General features: G+C 41.1%; 1 protein-coding gene across 4 annotated transcripts in view; it reads left to right on the top strand.

Moving 5' to 3' along the window:
• Window positions 1-21,556, top strand: part of cntln (centlein, centrosomal protein) — a 162,919-nt gene that overhangs the window by 79,968 nt on the left and 61,395 nt on the right. For all 4 annotated transcript variants that reach the window (XM_037538265.1, XM_037538264.1, XM_037538263.1 and 1 more), the window contains 3 exons: window positions 10,544-10,641; window positions 13,094-13,182; window positions 20,517-20,691. In XM_037538265.1, coding sequence (XP_037394162.1) covers window positions 10,544-10,641; window positions 13,094-13,182; window positions 20,517-20,691 — 362 coding nt within the window. The remainder of the gene's footprint in view (window positions 1-10,543; window positions 10,642-13,093; window positions 13,183-20,516; window positions 20,692-21,556) is intronic.

Below are 21,556 nucleotides of genomic sequence, written 5' to 3'. Positions count from 1 at the left end.
GCCTGTAGTTTTGGGATGTCTAATTGCCGGCAAAGGCGGCTGCCTGATACTTAAAGCATCAGCGGTGGGTAGGTTCTGCTCATCTCCCAGCAATCATTTCTTCACTGGCCCCCTAGTGGCCAGACACTCCCCGCCGGCTACAGTCAATTCCACACCCATAAAAAAGCAGGCATGAGATCCAAACGACCATTTTTCCAAATGAGGAGAGAGTTCGCTTCCAAATCCTTTCTGGGTTGCGGGAGGAACTCGCTCAGCTCTTCTGCCTGTCTGTACGGCCAGCTCAAGCCAGGGAGCTTCCTGACCGAGTGGCAGAATGTAAAGCTTGAATAGTATGTTGATGCGTTGATTGATCATTCCTTCGTAAAGAGCTCACTAAGATGACAGCTGACGGTAAGTTAGTTTGAGGCTGAGCGCGAACATCATTAACATTTATTTATCTATGCTAACGTCCACAGAATGAGTGCTTTTGCTCTTATTTTCACACCATAAGCTTTGTTTGATCCTACACACGATTCTGTGTGGTTGTAGCCAGTTTTGTGAGTCCTGTTAATTTAGCAGGATAGTTAATCAGCCAAATAAGCCCTTGTACACACAGTTAAATCAGATTTTCATGGTCATCAGGACAGTTCAGGCGGTCTACCAAGACGGTGGAAAATGAACTAGAACTCTGTTTTATTGCTTCTTATTTTGGTCAGTTCTTGTTTTTTGAATGCTCAGTGGAAAAACACCTTTACTATCATTTATTTAACATAATTACATTTAATTATAATAGGTCAGCCACTGGTTTCAAGTAAATGTTAAGAATATCCAGAATGATGAGCGGAGCTGTACGTGATTTTAAAATGACAGAGTAAATTAAAATAATTCAGATTTCAGGAGTTGAGATCTACAAATAAGTTGACATAAAAACTCACATGGATACAATAGATATTTATTATTTAATAACTTATAAACGTTCAAAGTTACTTTACCTTTGGTGTGTAGTTTCTGATGTTTCAAAAAGTCCAAATGTGTTAACTGAATATAAAATTTTGTTCCTCCTAGCTCACAACTTTTGTTACTCTCCCTAATTTTAGGAGCTGAAATGGCTCGCTGACTCTTAACTGTCCCACTGGTTTGTGCTGTTGTGAGTGAATGGCTAGACAGTTTCTTTCTCCCCGCCCAGAGATTAAAAGGCAAACTTTGCCACCACCTAGTGTACTGAAGGAACAGCTGTTCCACACTGCTAATAATGAACAGAGCAGCATAATCATTTTATCCAAATTAAAATTATGTTTGATTATCATTTTTATCACCAGGCTTTTTTTTTTTTAATGTCCCTGTGTTCAAACAAATTTGCAATAGCTGCCTTTTCCGCTGCTTGCCTGTATCTGGAACCTCTTGATTCTTCTAAACACATAAGGTAAAGTCTCTGCCTCAGGGAGTGCCATTTTGCTTTATTGCAAATTAAAGCCGGCGGGAGAACAAGATGCGAGTGATCAGCGGTGCAGTGGAGTGATGGAAGGCAGCGAGACGGAGATCCAGTGTTAAGAGCAGGGCTAGAGAGCACTCTGGAGGGAAATAAGTTAAATTAAGTAAATTGCAAAGGCAAATAAAGCTGAGAGCCAGGCTTTTTCCCACTGCAAATTCTTCTGTGTCATGCAGCAAGCTGAGAATGTTCATTTGCTGTGAGATCATTTGCACAGCACCCCCCTCCCTTTCACTTCGTTTCCCCTTCGTTAATATCTCTCCCCCCTCATATTATGCGTGTGTCTAGCGTTGCTTGGTGTCCGTGCTTGTTAATTGTAGTTAAAGGTCTGTGGGTATGAAGCGGCAGAGATGATTTAGGCCTCATAAACACAGTAAACACGGCCCTTAGCCAGAGATGGCAACACTCACATGACATCAAAGCATAAATTAGGCAGCCATTACATGTGAAAAAAGCCTTTGAGATGATTTGCGCAGCGCAGCCTCCGCTGAGAGTGACCATTACAGACATGCTCCACGACTTTGACTTTAATGAAGTTTAATAAAGTTTACCCTTTTTGCACCGCTGTTTTTCTTGTTTCATCTTGATTGCTAAAAGGTATTAGGAGTAATGAGGGGCTTTTGGCCCTGGGTACTGCGCTGAGATCCAGAGACATGGGAACACACAAAGACTGAATGTTTAATGTGTGTTTTGATGGAGAGTGAAAGCGTTGCCCCCTCCATCAATTATTTGTTAAAAAAAAAGCACATAATGATTTAACATTCTGCTCCTTTTCCCCCTAGCCCCGTCATAAAATGAGAGAATTGCAGTGCCATCTAAGTGTAGGTGATAATAAATATCCCAGCAAGCTCTATTTTACTGTGTCTCTCTGTTAGGAAGCCACTTCATTAGATTTAGGCTTTTTTTTTTTTTCCTCGCTTGTTGCTTTCCGAAGGTACGTAACAATCAGCATGGAGAGGAGTTTGGGTACGAGTTACGTTGCATCACAGAAAGGGAGAGATGATGTTCAGGCTTGGTGAATGTTACTTTTAACAAGGCTGTGAAGTGTAATAGCTTTGTTCTTATTTAAGTTTAAGCAAACGTGATTCTTCGCCACTTTGAAATACCGTAAAGGTGAATTCCACTGGCGACCTGTCCAGGGTGTATCCTGCCTTCCGCCCGATGACTGCTGGGATAGGCTCCAGCACCCCCCCCCCCCGCGACCCTGACGGAGAAGCGGCTAAGAAAATGGATGGATGGATGGATGGATGGATGGATGGATGGATGGATGGATGAATTCCACTAGTTTTGGAAAACAAATTGCATAATTAATTGATGAAAATGTAAACACAGTCATTCACCAACTTACAGAATCAGTACTGTTTACAGTGTTGGTGATAAGAACCAGCTGTCTGTTTACACATGGAGGATTTAGGTTTAAAAGAAGACAACACAAGGCTGACTGTGTAGCGTCTGCAGAGCTTTTATGTGATTGGTGAGAATGTCCAGTATGTAGGTCTGCTGAAAAGCTCAGACTCTGTGTGCGAGTGGCCGCAGTCACTGCCACGTCATTCATGTCACGCAGAGGTGGACAGTGTGGGAAAGAACACACTGTCTGGCTCATAGGGTGGAGCACTACACCCCCCCCCCACGCCATCAACTGTCACAACCTCTGGTGCTTCCTATCGCCACCCCTGTAACGGACTCTGAGTTGGTCATTTTCTCTACAAGGTACCGTTTTACATCAAACCATTCTGAATGACTTTGTTTACATTGCAATCAATTAAAAATGCTGTTTTTGAGAAATTGCTGTTGCTAAAGACCCATTTTAGTGTGCTTTGAGAAGTCAGAGGTAGGGCAGCTGTAGCTATGCAAATTAGTCTACTTGCCAGCGAGAAAAAATAAATGGCCTTGAGAAACTCACATATTGGCACATCTTAAACTAAGGAGATTTATATAGAAGATGACTGTCTACCAGTGTGCTGGTAGCTCTAGTACTAGCTCATTAGCTCAAGGCAGTCTCTCTTACTCAAGCACAGTGATATCAATATCATCATTAGTCAGAACACACGTGCCACATTGATAGATGTTTATTAGGGGCAAGCGTTATTGTGATTCTCTGAAATTAGAAAGGCTTGCTTTGTAGGCGTGTGTAAATATTGAAGCTGTCATATGAACATTTGAACGTTCTTAGCATCTGTTAAAAAGTGCTGCTGAACAAAAAAGTGATTTATATCTTCATAAATTATGATCACAGCTTTTTATCTCGGTAGTCTCTGTAATTTTTTATTTTAATATTGCCCTCTTAGTCTTTAATTACTGGTTTAATGGCGCATTAGTAGGTCCCCAAACTTTGCTTTGTAGGATTTGTTCTGTGCATGGTACAGGTGCATTACTAAATTATGAAATTATGAGTGGTTTCCCGATTGGGGTGCCAAGTTATCCCTTGTAACTCTTTAAAATGATATTTTATTTGTTTTAATTTTTCAGGTGTGAATCTAAGAAAACGTGCATTTACTGAAACCGTTCAAAAAATCCCATCTCAACAATAGGATCTCATTTTTGGCAAGATTATAATTCCTGACCGCTTTTTAAATTCCAGGATTGAGTTTTTAGCACAGGAGTATTAAATACACTAAATATGGTTAAAGAGCATCCGTGCTAATGGGATGAGGACATTTATAATGATTATTTTATTTACTAAAAGAATATTTTAGCTTTGATGTGACATCGCTATCATTAAAAATAAAATAAAAAAAAACTTTCATGATCTTCAGGAAATTGAGATGGTGCAGGTTCCTGTTGATATGTGTCTGAGCCAGGCAGAACTACTGTTTTATAAGAAAATTAAGTGATTTTTACATTATTTATCTGGCTGATGCATATGGATTGTCGTGATGGACCCTTTGCTTATGCTTAAAATGTGTTTTATTTTTATTTTTATTTTTATTTTTTGTTTTATATGCATATTTGTAAATGTAATGTTGGTGGGATGCAAGCCAATCGTGGAATCATCAGTATTACATATTTTTTCCCCCTCTCTCTCCAGCTATACATTATTTTTTTTTAAATTGCTATTTATCATATTTCAATCATTGTTAAATTTTGTGACAGTGTCAAAGGGAAGCTTGTGTTTTCAAAAGATGTGAAAAAGACAAGAAAAAAGGTGGTGATGACACAAAAACACCGTTACCAGTGATGTTACTGTACCCACTGTGTCTGTCTGAGCGACAGCAGCAGAAAAAAAGCCAAAAGGAAGCACGAATACGAGGAAGACCGCTTCAGAGGGATTGATAGGGACATGTAAACATGCCCACAACATTTTCCAGTAATGAAATGCTGAAGTGAGTGACCCCAGCAGAAACACAGCCATGACTCCTGTGTGTAACGCCTGCAGCCACAGAGCAGAAATCCCTCTGAACTGCTCTGAATCTGCTGATGGCCAAAGCCTCGTCCACTAGGGGCCTACCGTCCGGCCGTGAGCTCAGACAAGAGCCAATTCCCCCTGGTCCCTCGAAACCATGAGATCCCCCCCCCCCAACACCCCGTTCTCAGCCTCAAAGTGCCAGAAGTGTTTTCTTCTGTTGTTGCTGTGTGTCTGGCATGAAGCTTGCTGGTCAGAATGGACATGGCTGTCTCATGGGCCTTTCACTGGCCTTTACAACTTTCAGCCCTAGAGCCATCTCAGGTAAAAGAGCAGATGACTGGGGATGGATGTCTCACGGCTGTCCATGAACCTTCCACACATTGCTGCTGGAACTAGCAGGCCAATTAGAGCTCCACAATTACGGTCCATCTGTTGCATTTTTTTTTGTTTGTTTGTTTGTTTGTTTCCTCAAGCCGCCCTCTGTCTTGTACAGTTAAGTAAAGCCATAAGCAAAAAATGCTGAATGTCCAATCAACTTGACCGTTCCTCCTCCTTTTATCTGCTCATTTGTTTACTCTTGTATATTTATATGGCCGTCTGAGTGTATGTGTGTTGATGGTACATCTATAGCACATCGTTATTGCGCACCGGGATAAAAAAAAACTCATGGGTTTTTTTAACATTAGGGATTTCTGTTGTGATGACCAAGAATCTGACCACAATATATTTTTATATCCAAAAGTTGGGAACCAACTTTGTGTTGTTCTTACTGTATTCTTCTAATCAACATATTAGTAACTTAGTAAATAGTCTAGAGATTTAACCTTTTTAAAATTTTTATTATTTATAATGTTTATGCTGTTTCCCGTTCTATTACTGAGTGCCTTACCCTTAAATTTACCCTTGAATTTCCCTGCTGTGGGACTAATAAAGGATTATCTTATCTTATCTTTACAGAAAGCAAAATAAATCTACGTTTTACTGCATTTGTTTAATTCTCTGTATTCTAATGCTGTATATTGTTTTTACTGGCAAAACACACTTTACTGATGAAGAATTAGCATAAATACCCAAGATTTGTACACAGTCCTGTATGTGAATCTTAATGCTCAGTTTTAGGTCTGAGTATTATTTTAACAGTCATATGCAAAGGTTTGAACCTCCCTAGTCTAATTACACTGCGTTTCCTTCATTTTGTAAGTGAAAATAACTCTAAACATCCTCTACAACGAACCTAAATATACCTAAATATTTTTCTGCAGATTTTAGCCCATCGTTTTAATTTATTTGCCGAGTTTAACACATAAAATGTAAAATGTGTCATAAGATGTGCCGTAACTTTTGAACAGGCACATATTGTGCCATAAAATGTGCAGAAGTGTGTTCTGTGTTGACTTAAACTTAAACATGATTTAAGTCTTAATTATTGACTTAGTCAATAAATTGTGTAATTTGACCAGGGGTGCCCAAACTTTTGTATACCACTGTATACTTGTGCATATTTTCTTTATATAATATTAAAATATTTTTAAATTTTATTATTATTTTTTTTTTTTAAACTCACCACCTTTTGTGTTCTCCATTGTTAAAACATTGCCAATAGCCGACGCTTGCTAACTCTGCTAAATGTTCTCATGTGTTGTGTTGTGTGTGAATGGCTAGACTTTTCCTCCCTGTTTGGAGAGTAAAAATGCGCAGTGTGCTGATGTAGCAGCTGCTCAAGTTCAAGCCTGTGCTGCTAAAACCTCAGGTAAAATACCTCAGGTACATATTACTGATATTAAAAAAAGCTTCTTTAATAATCCTTTTTGTTATGTTGCCTAGCTCTACTTTTTTTTAGTTTCATTTTTTTTCCTTACATCTACATCCTCATAAGGTGTTGTGTGCTGCTGCCTCTCTACGCTGTTTTTCGTATCCCTACTGAATCGGAGCAGAACAGAAAACCTCCTGATCTTTTTTTTTTTTTTTTTTTTCTGGATGCTCTCTTGAGCAAACTGAGCCGAAAGCAGCAGGACTTCGACCCTTGACACCCCCGCCATCCTGTGCTTCTTTATTTATTTATTCCAAAAAGATACCCAACTGGCGCGGGAAAGCTCCGGAGAAGGACCTGCTAACCGTCCTGGGGGAGTGACCCAGCCTGCAAATAAACATCTGTTATTCAAATGGAGGTATTCGCATACGGCCTGCCGGAGCTTCGCCGCAGGAGGAGAAGGAGGAGGAGGAGGGGTTTGAGCTGGGAGTTAGCAACATCTCAAAAAACAATTATATGCTGTTGACATGAAAAGAGGCGCCGCAGTCACTGTGTTTTAATTGAGCGGCTGTCGGGGTCAGGAGAGACCGACTGCAAATGTCTCTACAGCTGGAGCGCTAATAAACTCACCGCTACTGTCTGCAGATAACAACCCAAGCCCATGAGGACCACCTCAACAAAACAGTGCGGCCAGCGCGCTAGAAAAGACGAGAATTAGGTGCAGACAGCTCACTTGTTAAATGCACAGGTTTGACAATGATTTTTAAGAAGATGCTGGTCTAAGAGTGCCGTTTATGGACTCCCGACAAGTGTGGTGTGTTTGTTATATTGCGCTAACATCTTACTTTGGTTTCACGAGTCACAGCTTTTACAGAAATATCAAGAGACCCATGATGCAGCTGGCACTTGAAGCAGAGTTTTCCCTTGTCCATAAATGTTCTTAATTTAATCCACATTTCACAGCGATAACCAGCCTCCAATCAATAACTAATTTCTCCATCGGCAGACGTCTCAAAACTCCGCGGCTGATTCTATCTCTGGCAGCCGCATCTTCTCCAGAGTGTCATTGCTGTTCTCTGGAGACCCCAGAAGTGAGAAACTCAATCCATATCTCCATCCGCTGCAGAAAAACTCAAGTTTCCTAATGAAAATTTGGCCTGTGAGCCGTACCACTCTTGCTGTCCCGTCAATATCCGGACATCTATAACAGCATACATTAGAAACCCTAGATGGCTGAGGCCTAATAAATGCCCAGCATGATGGGACTCGCATGCACCGTTAAAGCGATGGATACAGCCTCTTGTAGCCCAGTGCCGCATCGACTGGAGACGTTTATAGAGGAAGAAATCCATAGCCATGGGACACTTATCCATCTGCTTTTACACCATCCTGAAAGGATTTTATTTATAAATCCATTTATTTAACCTCTTGCCCACCACGTTTGCTAATTAGCCCCTTCAGACAACATTCTTAACTTCTAGTACGAGTCAGTGGTAAACCATGTCTCGTAGAGCTGGGTTTTTCGTTTGGGCCATAAATGTCCAAACTGGGTCGTAACGCTTTTATATTAAAGCTAATTTCTACTAGCACCCTTATATGATTTCTATTATTATATTAGTGATAAGCTAATGCCAGCATATACAAGCATTTTTCCCCTTATAGATCAAACGCGGACATTTGCTTGCAAAAGACGTTCTCTATTGTTGCTGCCCAAAGAAATTCAAATATCTCCACAACGGTAACTTTCTTGGACATGACAAAAAAAAAACAAAAATCATTCTTTCCTTTTGAATGTAAGATTTTATTCCAAGCAGTTTTGGAACATACCTGTTAGTCAAGTCATCAAGTCAAGTCATCTGCCTTCTAGGCTGGGGTTCAATCCCCCACCTGGGTAACCACCCTACACTATACCAATAAGAGTCCTTGGGCAAGACTCCTAACACCACCTTCACCTACCTGTGTAAAAATGATGGGTTCAAACAATGTAGAAAAATAAGAATCGCTAAAAAAGGGAGATACCTGGGGGATTTTGGACAGCGACGATGTTTTTTGAAGCTTGTAACAAACATTAACACATTTTACCTTCTGTGTAGCAGCTGCACAGTGTCTCTTTCAGTGAAGAGCTCTAGCTCAGAGTTACGGCTGCCGTTTTGCTGACTGGAACCTGGTCAGACTGCAGTTCAGTCCCTGATGTCTGTTTCACTTTGTTAATGAAATTGGTCCCATTATTTCCAAACCAAAACATTTGCTGATTCTTCTGTTACTTTCAAGTTATGCTGGACATTTAGTTCAGTTCCAGAAGACCTAACCAAGGGTAGAGCTCACTTGGGTGTATCAACTTGGATACCACAATTTTGGGATTTCAAGATTTTAACCCTTTTGTTTACTTAACAATGACATAAGCATGTTACTACAATACTTGCACATATTATGAAAAATTAAGTTTTTTTTTTCCTTTTTTTCTGTCTGTACTTTTCCTAACTTCCTTCCCGATTTAGTGTTGTCCAATGCATGAGTCACATGAAGCCAGCCATCAACTACTGCTAAGACAGTGCCTTTGGACAACGTGCTTCGAGGGAAAAGTTAACAGTCAATTGTGTTAGGTCTGCTAAGTTGGCCACAGTCCAGACCAGCTAAATCAATTACATTTACATTTACGGCATTTGGCAGATGCTCTTATCCAGAGCGACTTACAGTTTGATCATTTTACACAGGGAGGCGAACGTGGTGTTAGGAGTCTTGCCCAAGGACTCTTATTGGTATAGTGTAGGGCGGTTACCCAGGTGGGGGATTGAACCCCAGCCTACAGCGTAGAAGGCAGAGGTGTTACCCACTACACAGAGGTTGGAAAATGGTCGTTTGATAATGAACTATGAATATTTTTGGTACATAAAACACACAAATGTCACTAAAGGATGTTTATGCGACAAGCGAGGCGATCGTTAGGCCTTCTCTGAAAGCCCTGAGCCTCTACATGACATTTTACGCTGCAGCTCCTAGTAAATATGGCACATTACCTGGAGTTCCTTGCCTAAGTTTTTGCCGCCGTTGTGTGAAGTCCCTAGGCTAAGAACAAGCGAGTTCAAGTTTGATGAAGCAAGCCACTGCAGTTCAGCAGAGGATTTTTGCCTGCAGCACTAGAGCTAAAGGGAGGGGAACTAGGTGTGTGTTTCAGGTGCGGGCGTCTCGCGGGGGCCTAACCGTATCCTCCACAGACTTCTTTTGGGTCCTAATAATAACTTGAAAGTACAGTCTTGAGCATGGTTCCCTTTTTTGCTTCTTAATTAGCCTTTAGCATGAATAAAGCTAATTGCTGAGAGCTAATTGGGCTCAGTTTCAGTTCTTGTCTGTTTGGACCCCCCCCCCCCCCCCCCCCCCACCCTCACCCCTACCTTTCTCCCTAGGTGAAGTGAACACCGTGCATTCCACGCTGGGTTTTTTTGTATTGCTTGTCACTTAGCACTTTGATTTCTTGGCAAATTAAGAGCTATTTAATTAGCGAAGTTTCTTTTTATGTCTCTCTCGTAGTGGGAGAGAGATTAGGATGGCGTCAGGTTTGAGGCAGCAGTGAAAGTTTGAACCGTCAGCTCAGTGTGCTGCTGAAAGTCGCTGTGCTTATAGGCTGTAAACGGTGTTTGCGTCGTCTAGACCGCGTCTGGAAGAAGACGTCGCGGTGAAATGTGTCTATATCTGTATTCACTGCATTTTTAAGTAAGCTTGGGAAACTTTCCGAGATTTTTCCGTAATGATGCTATGTTATTGTCAAGATCAGCATGGGCATAATTATGTTAAGAGTTGGAGGTCAATTATAACTTCATTAAAAATCTAAATGATAAAGATTTCTAAGTTTTGAATCGGATATCAATTGTTTTTGAGTGTTTTCTGTGTTTTTCTGGTTGATTTGAGACATTTTAGGTGTATTGTCAGTGCATTGCTGTATTTAATTATTATTTTTTTCATATTTCCTGAATTGCCTTAGAGCCCACCTTGAGGAGGAACTGGATGTTGCACGTGTTCAGGCGGCTATGGATCGTGCTGCGGCCCTGGAACTACGCATTTGTCTGCAGGAGGAGCAAGGTACCACTTCTGAATCTACTGCAATGTCACGCTGATATTAGACACATCATAACATTAGACACACATACACCCTCCTGGATTATACTGTCCATATACACTAGTCACGGACACAGATACTGCAGGGAATGTTGAAATGCCCTACCATAGCACGTATTTATAGGTGGCTGTGCAAATACAATTTCTAGGTAGGATATTTTGATGGCTTAAATCACCTGTTAGTAGTATGAAGCTGAATCTGTACTGAATTAAAATTAAAAGCACAATAAAACATTTGAACACTCATGATTGAACCGCTTGAGCCTCTCATGGACACGTGGTGCCAACTTTCATGTTATTGCACGTCTTATTTGTTTTTACATGTCTACAGAAGGTATTGGCTTTATTATTATTCGAATGTTTATGTAAACAAAAACGGCATAGTGCAGCTTTTTTTAATTGTGGTTTTCAAAATAACTGATTGGTTAAATGAGTACATTTCGCATATCAGCACTTTTTGAACATTTTCAGCACATTTGAACAGTTCTGTGATAATAATAATAAGCGTGTTTATTTTCCCACTATTTCATCATAGATAGATAGATAGATAGATAGGTAGATAGATAGGTAGATAGATAGATAGATAGATAGATAGATAGATAGATAGATAGATAGATAGATAGATAGATAGATGGATGGATAGATACTTTATTGATCCCAAAGGGAATTTAGGATATTCCCCATTTCATCTCTATTTTTAATTAATTTATTCACTATCTAATATAAATTATTCTGTGATTATTATGAATTACTCTATATCCACTAACAATAATACACTGTCTGTTTTGAGTTATTCAGCAACTGCGGTGGCTTATTCACCAATTCGTTTGATGTATTTGTTGAGTTATTCAGTTATTTTGTGTATTGAGGTAATACAGTAATTCAGCTCTTACTATAAAATATTGCATATTTAATATGAATTCTTCAGCATCTACTAGTTAACTACAATGTATTGTTCAGAAAGAAAAAAAAACTAACGTGTAAGTTCTACAGTTATGCGGAGGAGGAATTGAAGTGTTGACCCATGCACACTTTTTAATCGGTCTAACCAGCTTCACCAGTTTATAGGATTAACCAGCGTCCAAGCCCTAAAAAGTCATTCAATTTAATATTGTCATGTTAATGTGCGTTCCTATATTTATCACTGATTTGCTGAACTATCCCGGTTCTCTTATTCTAACGTGCATTACCGTTATTAAGATATCACTGAGATGGTTTTGTTGATGGATGTCACTTGCAGATCATTGAGGTGAGTGTACTTATTATTCAGCCTGTCTGAAGCCAAGGCTATTAAACTTGGACTGTGGCTGAACCTCCTGACCTAATCAAAGAGGAGAAGAATCAGGCAGCCGCACAGAATCGCACCAGCTAAACCTGACAGACCAAAGGCGTATTTAGAGCGAGTGGAGAAGACAGCGATTTTACAAGTCTATTAATCCATATCGGCTGTGCAGGAGCGCAGTGGGTAGTAATTAAGTGGCAGTGGAGACACTGAGCTTTTTGCACAGTAAAGTCACCTTCTGAGTTAGTTAATCAACCCCCGCGCTTACCGCGGACCCAGAAAGAGGCCAGCGATCACATGCTTACTGCCCACAACCTGATTAGTCCTGACAAGCTCCTGAGACAAAAGAGACAGCTAATTTAAAGTAACAAACTTCTAAGCCTTTCACAGTGTGTATGTGTGTCGGAGAGGCCACAGAGAGAGAGAAAGAGAGAGAGAGAGAGAGAGAGAGAGAGAGAGAGAGAGAGAGAGAGAGAGCACCATCTGACTACATGTTCTGACCGTCCAAAAGGTGAGCTGACCCCGAAAAAGTCAAAATCCTAAATATTTCACTATTCAACAAATGAGCATCCCTCTGCAATACAGCAAAGAAGTTTTATATCAACTCGGCAATGCGAAAAACTTCAGCGCTTCAGCTTTTCGGATGTTTTTCTTGCCGCTTTTACCTTTACACAAAGTTTCAGCGTGTTCCACGGTTAAAAACACAAACGGCGTCAGAGGTTGATAATTAACTTCAAAAGCTAATTTTTGACCAAAAAAAAAAAAAAATAGAGAAAACCTGCATTATTCTACAATACATTGGATGATTGCTCGGGGTCAGGAGGCTCTGTGTGATGATTAAGAGATTTTTTTTTCTTTACTAAAGTCTTTCTGTCTGTAGCGAGTGCTCCATCCATTAAGGGCCTCTTTAAGAACTCATGCAGAAGAATAGGCCTGAAAGGACAAGAAATTATGTGTCATTAATAATAATTGACTCATTATTGTACTTTAGCAGTGGAGTGAAGATGTGGTGGCTGGCAGGTGACAGTGAGTGTGTGTGTGTGTGTGTGTGTGTGTGTGTGTGTGTGTGTGTGTGTGTGTGTGTGTGTGTGTGTGTGTGTGTGTGTGTGCTTTTTTTTTTTGTTTCTCTGGCAGAGCTGCAGCTGAGAGATGATGAAAAAGAGGCGGTCAGCAGCAACCCAGTCCTACCATCTGCCCAGAGACTGGACAAATCCATTAAAAAGGTACAAATTGCTGCCTTGACACACAAACATTCGCTGTTTTTGCGTATTTCAGCTTTGAGTATGGGGGGCGACTCAACTTGCTGTTTTGTTTTTGCTTGAGGCCAAATGTAGCACTGTGAAAAAGCAGGATTTCACTATTGAAAGCACAGTTTTTGCATGAGTTTGTTGATTATGTAATTATTTAGGCTGTATAGGTTGATGGTTTAATGCACTAAATTATGAATACCGCTATTTTTGAAAATGCCTTTCGTTGTAGTGCAGGCTAAAGCCCAGTGGCGCATGGGCTTCGTTGCTCTGATAGAATTCATGATTGTAGCCATCTCATTTGAATACAGCCTTAAAAGGTTTATAAAGCAGTACCTTCAGCACCTTGAGCGGACTACGCTGGACAGTGCACGCAGGACACCTGTGAATAAGTCAGCGAGAAGCAAACAAATGCAACAGCAAAGTGGAATTTAATAAAGCGCTGACATCACAGCCAGTGATGACCTAAACTGTTCCACAGGAGTTACGTTTTCTGTGTACATGTTCTCCCTGAATGTGACTTCTTCCTCTGAATTATAGTGTTAAGGAGCCAAATTATTGCCATATGCCACCTAACGCTGCTCTGCGCTGAACATGACATCATAAGCCAGACAACCTCACTAAAATACCTCACACGAACGAGCAAGCTTTGGCAGTTTTAGGCTGGAGTTGGGTGGCTGGTGCAGTATAATGCTCTTAATATGTATTAATAGCCTTTCTTGTGCAGGAATGTTAGTTTGCTAGGAGCAATATTTGCATTTTGACTCTTTAATGGCCTCATGATTCAGAGGATCTAGTAACATTATGGGGAAAATGCATGAAGAATAAAATCTTGGTAATATTGATGATTTTCAAGAACATCGTTATTTTTTGTCACTGTCATGAAAAAGGAAAACAAAGTGTTGCTGTAATTGTGTACATATATTTTTTTCTTTTACTGCAGTTTGAAAACATTGATGTCAGTAAGCTAGAAGCCAATTCATTTCATTAAACAAGCATAGAACTTATGGAGCACGTCTGTAGAAATATGATCATTTTACTTTTATTTTTGCTGTTTTAATGCCGTTTTTTTATTTCTGGCTCCTATGATTAATTTTAATGACCACACTGCCACTAACTGGCCACTGTAGCTCCAAAAAAACTTTAGCAAACTCCTCAAGCCTATCACACACTCGGCTTGATTCACTGCAGGACAGCACAGTTTTTTGTTTTTTTAAACAAGGCATTATCATCATGCTGTTTTATATGGCTTTTTAAAATCTATGCTGTATGTCCAAAAGTATCCAGACACTAATGAGTGAATTCAAGGTGCACCTTTTGCTGACACAGATATTAGTTATGCACAAACTGCTTGTGTAATCTCCATAGAAAAGCATCGCTAATAGAAAAGGATGCTCTGGAGCAGCCAAACATGAGTCACCATGCACTATGCCAAGCATCAGCACGAGGGTCATAAAGTCCCCCAGCACTGGACCATGAGCGGTACCTTTGGAATGATTAGGGGTGGGAATTTTTAGGCACCTCACGATTTGATTCGATTACGATTCAGAGGGCTGTGATACGATTATAAAAGATTATCGATGCGTCTTTTTTTCTATACAGGATCTCTATTTTCTCACTGTGTCAGGACTTTTAAAGCAAAGTATTTGTAATGATCCATAATGAATTTACTTCCAATATCTTTTAATAATAAATAGAATGGAAGTGATGTGGCGAGTGCACTGGAAGGCTCTCATTCACTGCTATTGCTTGGAGCACATGAGACGCTGCTGCCACTCATCTGCGATAAAATGCGCTGTTACGGTGAAATAAGATCCTGTGGTAGTGGACGCACGCAGCACGTTACAGACTTCCCTCCCGATTTTAGTGGTTTTATAACTTAGCTTTTGGTCTCGTTGTAGAGAGTGGGGGAGTGTCAGGAGAATATCTTCAAAACGGGACGTGTGCATCACAGCGCAAAAGCCCCGTTTCGCATCCACTGAGGCGCAGGTGGTTTCCTGGCAAGTTAACTCTGCAACGAGACTGTCAAACACTAAAAATTTGCGAAGATGAAGCCAGCTTGTCTTTCAACTTTCCCCATTCCACCTTAAATGGTGCCACATTTACATTCAGCGCCTCAGAATTTAAGGTGGAACTGGAAAATTCAAACAAGAAGCTGGAGCGACTTCAAGAAGCGACTTCAGCCTCGTAAAACGGGCAAACGTTGAGAGACGTTTTACAAGAAACTGTTCTACTTTAGAGGAAAAGTTTTCTGGTGGAGACAGAAGGAAAGCGGCTGTCGCTAAAGCTTAAAGCAGAAGTAAATCCGCGTTTTCGTTCATATTTAACTTAAACTAGAACGTCATCCCACACTGAGACATACTTGACATAAATATTGTGGCCGCCAAGGTGGTTTGATTTTTGTTGAAAGGGCAAAATGGCTCTTAACATTTGAGTCCTGACTCCTGATGTAACCTGGCTTTTAATGCAGAGCCGGTCGGATTTCCGGATTTCCAGTGCTGTTTTTGTGCACCTCACCGAGTGTCCGGGTGCTGTTCTACTTTTGCACTTCCGCACTTAAAAAAAAAATTTAGAAAATCGATTTTTGACATTTGCGAATCGCTTCAGAGTTATTCATGTCCGCACTGCAATGCATCTGAGAATTGCTTTTTTCTTGCACCCCTAGGATTAATCCAGATCTGATCATTCGGAATGACCTCACTAGTGTTCTTGTGGGTGGATAAATACAATCAAATCCTCACAGCAATGTTCCAACATCTAGATAAAAGCCTTTCCGGGGCAAACTCTCTATTCTCACACCCTTTGCTCTAGAAAAGTCGCTGGTACATACAGACTTTTTGCTATATCCACTCACTGTCCACTTTATTAGGTACCCTAATGTATTAAGCCCTTTTGAAGGCCTTGTATCGACACTCATTGCCCCTTTCATCAGGTCCACTTTCTGTGTACTTTGTAATACTTTTTCCATTCATCGATGGTCAGGACCTCCACAGAGCAGGTGTTATTTGGGTGGGGGGTCATTCTCAGCACTACATGACGATGACGTGGTGGTGACATGTTGGTGTTTGTTGTGCTGGTATGAAAGGATTAGACACAGCGGTGCTGCTGGAGGTTTTAACACAATGTCTCACATTCTTCAGTCTTTTCAACCATAATACTTCTGACTCTGTGTCTGCGTTGAACTACCGCATGAAAATTGGGCAACACTGGGGTACCACACTACATATCAACAATCTGATTGGCCGCTTCTCCGCTCATTTTAATGAAGTTGGTCGAGAAGAAGAGTGAGCGGGGTGTGCATTAGTGCTTTGATGTGTCCTAAGTGTTTATTTCAGTCTCAGATGGGGGGAAAAGGCATATAGTTTGATCACTGTATATGTCACGTATATGCTGCTTCTGCCTAAACTAATAAGGGTGTATCTATTAGAGTGGACAGCAACCCAGAAATATGGGTGCTAAGGGTGCTGTAGCACCCCTGGATTTCTGGCTTATTTAATTGAACCCACTAAGAACAGTAACAGAACAATAACAGTAGACCTTCTAAGTATTTTGAGCGTTTTTGATCTGCGTAATGTCACAGTGTGAGTCTATCTACTGAGTGCAACACACACTAACATGTCACCACTTTCACTGTCAGTGTCACGGCGGCGCTGACATCAATCCACCACCCAAATAATACCTGCTTTGTGGGGGTCCTGACCATCGAGTTACAAGTTAAAGTGGGGCTTATAAATAAAGCAGACAAACAGATGGACTGTAATCTGATTGCTGGATTACAGAGTGCATCTATATTGTTAGTGTACCTGATAAAATTGGACAATGAGTGTAGCGACAATGTAGGTGTGCCTAATAAAATGGATATAGCCATTAATAACTTCATCAGTATGTTTGGAACAACAATCCAGCTGCAAACGAGGTGAGAAAAATGGGCCCTTTGTGTGTCTGCCTGCCTTTTTTTTTCCAGCAGCTAAACTGCATTTCACACTTATCCACATCCTGAAGCCATCTCTTCATCCAGACCCCCACACGGCGCGCATGCACACGGCTATGAGCCACTAGCCTTTATTTAACACACGCCTTGCAGCAGCACAGAGATGCTTTGGTAGCTGGAGGGCCTTTTGTGGGCCGCGGGGGGCGCTTTTGAGTGGAGGAATGAAATGGGTTGTGGAGTAATTCGGAGCATATGATGCCATTGAGCGGAGTGCCAGCGCCTGCCATATGGCAAAGTAATGGGGGCTGTCATCGCCTTTATTACTGAATGACAAGCACCATGTTAAACCAAATAACCTACTGGGGACGGACTGCGCCTGTTAACACGCTGTAATGTGCATAAGTGCGTGTGTGTGTGTGTGTGTGTGTGTGTGCGTCTGCATGCGTGTCACCCAGATTCCTGGCAGGCCGTTGTCAGCCAGGCGTAAAGGGTCTAATGTTGTTTGAAAGCTGGCGTGCTGCAGTTCGAGGACCCAGTAAAGGCTAAGTAAAAAGAGGAGATTTGCCTGGGGGTAAACACCCAGCAGGCATGCTCTCTTCTCGCTCTTCTCTATTTTACACCCTCTCCCAGATCTGACAAGCAGCCTAAATAGCCCTCTTTTGTGTTTGTTCAGTAGGACCCACAACCAAGGATGGAACTGCGGGCCACTTTAAGCTGCCATAATAGTCTTATAGGTTTATTGCACTTCTGCTGTGCTGTATGGCAAAAGTCACAACACTAAACAGGCGTTCAGCAAAGCTCTCATCAGCAATAAGGGAAAATGTGGTTGGGTGTTACACTTTTTCCACCAGCTCTCTTATCTCTACTTATTCTGTCGGTGGACACTTAACCATGCATTTCACCTGTTGGTGGCTTTTTAGGCATGCTGTTGTCGGATTTGTAGGCAATCCAATCCCCTGTCTTTGGATTTTTAGGCGTGCGCTTCTCCTATTTGTGGATTTTTAGATATACTGTTGTCCTGCTGATTTATTTTGTATCCTGTTGGTGAATTTTTAGCTATGTTGTTGTCCTATAGGTGGATTTTTAGCTGTGTGTTTTTTTTTTTGTTGGTTTTTTTTTGCTGTTCAACTTTTTTATTGGTGGACGTTTGACTGTTAGCCATTCAATTCTCTTATTGGTGTTTTTTTTTGTGGTTCTGTTCTCCTGTTGCTGAATTTTTAGCCTTGTGTGCAGAGCATTCACAGTTTTTGGTCTAAAACCTCTGACTCTGATACAACTTTGTCATCGGGTATTTTTAGTCCATGTATAAATCTAAGTCAGCTGCCGATTAACAGTGGTACATTAGGTGCTCCAACAACACCTATTTTAACTCCCTACCAAAGAATCTTTTGGGCATTTGAGATTTTTGTCATTATCCTGGCGTTATAAGTGGCTTTATCCTGGCCAAAATTCTGTATGTATTTCTTTAGTTCGGAGACAGTTATAACAAAGGTTTTTTGGGAGAATATTTCAGATGCAAGACTGGCATTTCAGCCTAGGGAAGCATGTACTCGCAGCAACTGTACTGACGAGAGCCAGTCATTTTAGACAGACAGACAGTGGAGAGTACTGCTGTTACTGCCACTTAAATGTCTTCCAGACACTTGACTTTAGCAAAGCTGTTCAAATTCCACCCCGTCTGATCCATCCATCCAGGTGAAATTGACTTATTTTCTCATCAGTGCGCCTCATAATGGCAATGATAGAATAGAGGATATGTTTGGTAATAAACATGTCAAGCGTTTCTTTCATGCCTGAAAGAAGGCACTCGAAGGTGAAATGATGCAGATGTGAATGGCCGCTGTCATAAGAAAACCCCCAAAACAATAAAGGAAAAAAAACATTCCTAACGTCTGTTAATGTAAATTGCCAAAACACTTGAAAGTTTTTGCTTTGCATGTACTGTGTACTTTGCATGTACTAACACAAAGTTTAGAAGACAAAAATAACAGAATTCTACTGAATTAGTTAAAATTGCAGACAGTTTAAAAGAGCAGTAAACATACAGACCCAAGGCATTTTTTGAGATAGTAATGAACTAAATATGCACAAAATCAACATTTATAGATTGCTTTTTATTGGGTGGTGGCTTCATTTTAGCCACACCCCTGAATTTTGGAGTAGGAAGTAAACTGCATCCCTGTCCCACAATTTTCTACAATAAAGTGAGTTTTTTTTGTATTTTATTAAGTTATAAATTCCACCTCCGCATTTAACCCATCCGTGAAGTGAAACACCACATACACACTAGGGGGCAGTGAGCACACTTGCCCGGAGTGGTGGGCAGCCCTATCCACGGCGCCCAGGGAGCAGTTGGGGGTTAGGTGTCTTGCTCAAGGACACCAGAGGACGATGGTCCCTGGAAATAAACAGGTGGAAATATGTCATATGGTTCCTCATGTTTGAGGTTTCCAAAATATTTTAGTTTAGTGTGACACAACTTGCATATTGTGTGGTAAAAATAAAGTAATTCTCCTTTGCAGTGAAATAAAGCTCTGCTTGTCACTCTAACTCTGTTTTAACAACGTATGTTTTAAGCACCGCTGTTGGTTTCTTGGTACGTGAAACACAAAAAAATGACCAAGATGAGGCTCACTTTCAAATTTTCCCGTTCCACCTTAAATGGTGCCGCATTTACATTCTGGTGCCTCAGACAGAATTTAAGGTGGAACGGGAAAATCAAACAAGATGTTGGCAAATAAGAAGCTGACTTCAGTCTTGTAAAACAGTCGAACGTTTTATAAGAAACTGATCTACTTTAGAGGAAACTTTTCCTGCCGGAGAAGGGAGGAAAGCGGCTGTAGCTGAAGTTTAAAGCAGAGCAAAGGAAATCTGTGTTTTCGGTTATATTTTTAGGCTATACTAGGACATTAACACACGGAGACATACTGGACATTAAATGTTGTGGCTCCCAAGGTGGTTTGATTTTTAAGAAGATGGCTCTTCTTAACATTTGGGTTATGACGCCTAACCTAGCTTTTAATGCAGAGGGAGCCGGTCGAATTTCTTCCTCATCCAGTTGTTTTTGTTATGTGCACATCATACAGTGTTCGGACGCTGCACTTCCACGCTTCCATGTTCCGCATTTTACATTCCGTCAACATTAAGTTATAAATAAAAATTTAGAAAATCGATTTTTGACATTTGTGAGAATCGTCCATGTATCTAAGAATCGATCCCCCCCATATAGCATCACTTGAAGCAAAAGGTTTAAGTCAGAGAAAAGTCAGTTAAGTTGGAGCCAGTTTCATTAGAATAATCCATAAAGAGGTGAGTGTTACAGTACAGGTGTGTGTGTGTGTGTGTGTGTGTGTGTGTGTGTGTGTGTGTGTGTGTACAGATTGAAATGTTGGAGAGGAAGATGGTGTGTTTGGAAAGAGAGACAGGACAACTGAGAGAGGATAACCAGGCCCTGCGGGAGGCCTCTGAAATCCTGTCCCAGGAGCGCGCTGACCTCCAGGCCGCTCTGAAGCGAGCCGTGTCTCGAGAGGAAGCAGAGATGGAGAGACTTCGAGGTAAGGCTGCAACTAATAACTATAGCTATAATCAAGTTCCACTAGTCAGTGAACTAAATATCGTTTGTATATCATCAGCGTTCTGCTGTAAAATGCAGTTATCACTGCAGCCTTGGACCAGTACTAATATAACGCCATCAGATCCTGTCGCCATGGCAGCGTTTTACACAACTAAATACTACCATTGGTCGTGTAACACCGTTTTACTCCTTTTCTGCAAAAAAATCACAGACATGTTAAGTGATACTTTTTTAATCCCACAAACGGGGAAATTCCACCTCCGCATTTAACCCATCCATGAAGTGAAACACCACATACACACTAGTGAATAGACACGCACACTAGGGGGACAGTGAGCACACTTGCCCGGAGCGGTGGGCAGCCCTGTCCACGGCGCCCGGGGAACAGTTGGGGGTTAGGGGTCTTGCTCAAGGACACCTCAGTCATGGACTGTCGGTGTTGGGGATCGAACCGGCGACCTTCCGGTCACAGGGCCAGTTCCCTAACCCCCAGCCCACGACTATTATATTAAAAATAATATTGTTTTTGCATGTAAAAACTATATTAGCATCTATATTAGCATGCTCCCCTATTTCTCCTGTTAAGTCCTGTAGACTAGCCAGCGAGAAGTAGACTGTGGCAAAGTGGTAAAGTTCAATACTGTGAAAAAACCGAAGAGTCTTCGATCTTTCACCCTTGGCATGCGCTGTAAGGACTCTAGTCAGTTAAGCTTTACTCACTGTGTTATATTGTCAGCTGCTATATCACTGCTTTGAATATTCTTGCTTTCATGGTTGTGTGTCATAAACATGAACACATTTAAAATTAAGTGACCCTTATTAGTCCCACAACGGGGAAATTTTAC

The sequence above is a fragment of the Pygocentrus nattereri genome, chromosome 5 (assembly GCF_015220715.1).
Source record: "Pygocentrus nattereri isolate fPygNat1 chromosome 5, fPygNat1.pri, whole genome shotgun sequence".
Taxonomy (NCBI): domain Eukaryota; kingdom Metazoa; phylum Chordata; class Actinopteri; order Characiformes; family Serrasalmidae; genus Pygocentrus; species Pygocentrus nattereri.
The sequence above is the reverse complement of the archived record's forward strand: the minus strand, read 5'-3'. Positions and strand labels throughout refer to the sequence as shown.